The 4,688-nt window shown below is 41.6% G+C and overlaps 1 protein-coding gene across 1 annotated transcript; it reads right to left on the bottom strand.

The window, feature by feature from the left end:
* Nucleotides 1-713: 713 nt before the first annotated feature.
* LOC115728367 (MLP-like protein 28) lies at nt 714-1,637 on the bottom strand. The gene is made up of 2 exons (XM_030658705.2): nt 1,345-1,637; nt 714-1,192 (listed from the first exon to the last, which is right to left on the bottom strand). The coding sequence occupies exons 1-2, from the start codon at nt 1,526-1,528 to the stop codon at nt 924-926; spliced, it is 453 nt and encodes a 150-aa protein (XP_030514565.1). The 5' UTR covers nt 1,529-1,637; the 3' UTR covers nt 714-923.
* Nucleotides 1,638-4,688: the final 3,051 nt, after the last annotated feature.

The raw sequence follows: 4,688 nt of genomic DNA, 5'->3' as shown, positions 1-4,688 counted from the left end.
GAGTGATCATCCGAACACCTTGCAAAGGCTAGTTTGAAGGTGGAGGAGTATAAAAGGAGGCTTCAAGGCTGAAGAAAGTACGAGAGTCCATAATCAAAATTACAAAGTTCAAGAAAGCTTCACTATTTTATATTCATTCTTGATCCAAACACTATAATGCATAGAGAATCTTGTTCAAAGTGAGTGAGTGTTAGACAGGGAAGTCTATTGACTCAAAAATCACCATCGAGTTGTAACCTCTAACCTCCGAGCTATTCACAAGTGGAATCCAGCCGATTGGGCGATAACGTGAAGAGTTGATGCAGGCTTAATTTAAGTCGAACCACTATGAATTCTCTGTGCAGAATCTCTATCCCTTAAACTCTCGCTATATTATATTTGATAGTTGAATGGTGCGCAGAGAGACTTTGAGATCATCTCAAATCTTGTTCTTAATTAGATTTTGAGCTTGTTTGTTTTAATTCCGCATTATTTTTTAAATAAGCTCCATAATCGCCTATTCACCCTCATTTAGGCGATGAAATAGTGACATCAAAGGTTAGAAGAGTCCTGGTCAAATAACAGCTTCACTTGAACTTCTATGATTATTTAGACAAATTCATCCTATCTTAACAATGGTTATCTGATTCCCTCCCCTCCCCCTCCCCCGCCACCCGCCACCCCCCCGAAAAAAAAAACATTAGTTAAGCAATTGAAATGCTTATAGTCAACAATCACAAATAAAAGAGAAAGTTTAAACCACGTAATCAATATTCACAAACAAAAGAGAAAGTGAATTCGAGAGAGGGAGAGAGACACAAAATCAAATGAGAGAGTTCAGCACTGAGTAGTGCCGATCACTCTCCACTTATTTATGCTTGTTTATTTGGATATTCGAAACACAAGCAGACATCACACTCCTTTTTCCCTCTTTCTTCGCAGGCTTAGGCCTTGACGAGGTGAGCATCAACGTCTTTAGCCATGTTAGCCATGAAATCGAGGTAGCTGACCGGGTGCGGCATGCTCTCGTTCAACTTCTCGTACTCGATGATCACCTTGACGACGTCTGGTCCGCCGTCCCTGCGGACAGCCTGCCAGATGGCCTTGTAGCTCCTGTAATACTTGAACACATCGCCCTCAACGCCGACGTGGATTGCGGCCTTATTCCCGTCGTCAAACTCAATCTTCTCCTTGAATTTCTCCTTTTTCCCCTCTGCACAAATTCCCCACCCCAACATGAAAAATGGAAGGGGGAAAAAAAAAGGAGCGAGTAAAGAATGGTTCTTCTTCTTTTCATTTTGTGTTTATGCTTCTATTGTTGCTTACATCCAAACCCTCAAGTTTCGTTGAAATTTTCCTACTTACCAACTGAGTACGTCCACTTCCTAACGGAGCCCGCAGATGCCCATTCACCTTCATGAATCTCCCCGGCGTGCAGCTCGGTGCAGGCATTGGGAAGGTGGTGCGGGGTGTTCCGGAAGAAGCTGTAGAACTGGTCGGCCGATGACTTGAGATCCACCTCCACCTCTAACTTCCCTCTCACCGCCATTGCCTTCTTTTCCGAGAGAAAAAGTACCAAGATAGGTCACTTTCAGCTGTGTGTTCGCTGGTACTCGGTGAATGGCGATAGCTAGTTTGCGCCCTCTTTATATAGGAGAAAAAGGAAAGGACCTCATACTTACGCCACAGCTTTGCATGATCGGTTGTGTTAATTAAGAGGGTCCCGCTCCATTGAACTGATCAAAGAAAAATAATTGGGTGGGAGCTGTGTATACTTACCTCGTGAATCATGTGCTCCGGATTTGCCGCAGAATCACTCATTATCCTGATGGGAGAGATGAGAAGCTCATTTTCGTATTTCTATTTCACAATGTTCCAATCGCTACGTAAGTAGTATAGAAGATTTGATATTTGTGGATCACGATTGTTTTCTTTGATGTAATTAGGAGAGACGGTTGGTCATTCGCCCACACCCTCTTCGGTCTCATTAATACTATCGGTGCGTACGTGTTCTGAGTAACATCATGTCGAATTTGTTAGGGCCGTGTTTCTTATTAAATGCTCGTGACCCCATTTGCTGTATTTTTAGCTCATGGCTTTACAGTGTGCTTTCCTAGTTGGAGAGCTCTTCTCACATCATCTTAAAACCCTAAAAGGAGCGAATGCACACACTGAAGATCTATACACGAGTGGGTTTGTATTCACTGTTCTACCATGTTTGCTCTTAGAGCGTGGTTATAGATAGATACTTCGTAATTTGAAGTATACACGACAATGGATTTTTCCCTTTCACGTAGGATGGGGTTTTCTAGTATACCTTGGTGTAATAATCTCTTCGAATCCCCTTTGGTTACTTGCTTTTTTTGTGATTGGAGTTGTCGGTGGTTAGACTTTATTGATTGGCTTCACAGTTCAATTATGTGGGGAAGGTGCTTTCTTTCCCTTTGGGCTATAGTTGGAGGTTTTCCTCGTCGGTGTCGGCCGCTGAAGTGATGGTGTTGTGGCCAAATCTTGGAAGAAGGAGAGAGAGAGAGAGAGAGAGAGAGAGAGAGAGAGAGAGAGAGAGAGGTAAGTTGGGATTTGGTGAAAAGAGGTGCTTCTTTTTCTAACATAGGTATAAGGTATTTACTAAAAATGTTTATCAGATGTCTTAGAACTAGGTGAAGGAGGAATTAGCACGAGGAAGTTTGAACTGCAGTCCGATTCACATTTTAGGGGAATGAAAATGCCAGGGTTGAAACTCAACTCGAATGCTGCAAATTCCTTTATTTCAGCAGTTGAAGATGCTGGAGAATGGTAGCTAGTACGTCAAATCTATGAAGTTATCCATTAAGGGGCGATAGGTAGGATGATAAATATCTGTACCCTACAAATTCAACAAGTACAGGCGAAAGAACTTGTAAAATCACCACCGAGAGCGGGGGGACGTGTCACCGTCGCGTCCCCTCCGTTCCGCCGCCTCTGGCAATGTCAACATCAGCCACGGCCAAGGACAAGGGTGACCACGGCCAGGCGTCCTCTTCACCTGGTTTGCCTTCTGCACCCATGCCATCGACCACGATGGCCACATCTTCTTCAATGGCCTCATTCTTCTCTCTCTTCCTTACTCTATCTTCGCCTCGCCGCCATCACCGCCGCTGCCCTCGACCCCAAAACTTCCTGCCATCACGGCCTCATATTGAAGCCAAACAAAGGTCGCCAACCTTAAAGATTCGTACAAAACAAATGGTCGGTTTCCAGAATCTAGAGCATGGGTAGGTTCTTGACAATCCTTGATCTATGTCTCATCAATTTTCATCCATGATCTTTGTCTCATCAATTTTCACCATCCTTAACAACGTTGAGCCCTCGTTAACGGTGGCAACCAAGGCAGATAGAGAGAATGTGACATCTTTGGATTAATTGGCGCGACATATTGTTCGAATGCTAAATTTGTTGTTACTTGAAAAGGCGTATATAAGATCCGGAATTGCTCTCATTTTATTTTGTACACAATTTGATTCGTTCTTATCATTTTCGTCATTCTAAAGACCCGCTAAAAGTTGTTTCTTGTTCGGGCTCTCTGCCCTTGGTGATCACTCCTCCCTCTCATCAAACCGGATCGTTAAAAAGAAATGATAAACATATTTATGTAATTGTATTTTTGGACATTTTGGCTACATTCTTGGTTACATCTAGTACAGTGTAATAAAACTAAACTACTTCATTACCTAAATGAAACAATCTTAGAGCTATCATACTTTGCTAAAGGAGCTCTGCCCCTGGATATCCAATCAAACATTGCTCTCCAATCATTTGCGAGAGAAGAAGTTAGCTCCAGCCCAGTTAAGTCTCTTTAACTCACTTGGTTTGCCAGTTAAAGCCAACTGCAGAAGGGGAAAAAGTAGTTTGAAATTAGAATCGGGGAAAATTACCCGTACTTCTTGAATTTTGGCTCAATATACAATGTAATCCCTAAACTTTTTAATTTATTCAATATGATCTATAGACTTTTGATACATATTCAATCTAATCATTGAGCTAAAAGAAAATGTTCATTGTTATCCTGGATCTTAAATTTCGACCAAAAAAAAAAAAAAGCCTTGAACTTAAAATAATGGAAAGACAACATGAACATTTTCATATAGTTCGGGGACTAAGTTGAATAAGCTCCAAAAGTTTAAAAGCCACATAGAACAAATTGAAAGTTCAATGATCACATTGCATATTGAATTAAAGTTCATGGATCACATTAAAAAAATTAAAAGTTTAGGGATCATATTGCATATTGAACCAAAGTTCATGGGCCATTTGTGTTACTATCCCTTAGAATTATTCATGCCAGGTTGAAGTTTATTATGCTCTGACGATCTCCCTTCGAGTACGAGACCTACAATTATTCATGTGGAAGTACCCATTAAAGGCAAATCTACTTCCTAAATCTAGAGGAAGGCCTATTAACAGCACAAATTGAAAATACACACACAGTCCATCATCTCTTCCATGGGCTTCTCAAACAAATAGAAGCCCATCTTCGTCATGTCATACACCTTGTGTGCATCACAAAGTACCGCATGAAAGCGCCGAAGTGGTGGGCAGCTTCAATAGTGTGACTGAAGTCGAGAGTTTTGCTTTGTCTGCTGCTAAAGAATTCGAGAACAAAGACCAAGAGGGGTATAGAGAAGACAAATCATGTAGGTTTAACTCATTTTCATCAGGAACTTCCCTAG

The sequence above is a fragment of the Rhodamnia argentea genome, chromosome 6 (genome assembly GCF_020921035.1).
Source record: "Rhodamnia argentea isolate NSW1041297 chromosome 6, ASM2092103v1, whole genome shotgun sequence".
NCBI classification, from domain to species: Eukaryota; Viridiplantae; Streptophyta; class Magnoliopsida; order Myrtales; family Myrtaceae; genus Rhodamnia; species Rhodamnia argentea.
The sequence above is the reverse complement of the archived record's forward strand: the minus strand, read 5'-3'. Positions and strand labels throughout refer to the sequence as shown.

Excerpts from the sequence above, each read along its gene's own strand:
- LOC115728367 (XM_030658705.2), bottom strand. The coding sequence starts at position 1,528 with ATGGCGGTGAGAGGGAAGTTAGAGGTGGAGGTGGATCTCAAGTCATCG. Across the intron at positions 1,193-1,344 it reads GAAGTGGACGTACTCAGTTG|AGGGGAAAAAGGAGAAATTC; the intron begins GTAAGTAGGAAA and ends GAATTTGTGCAG.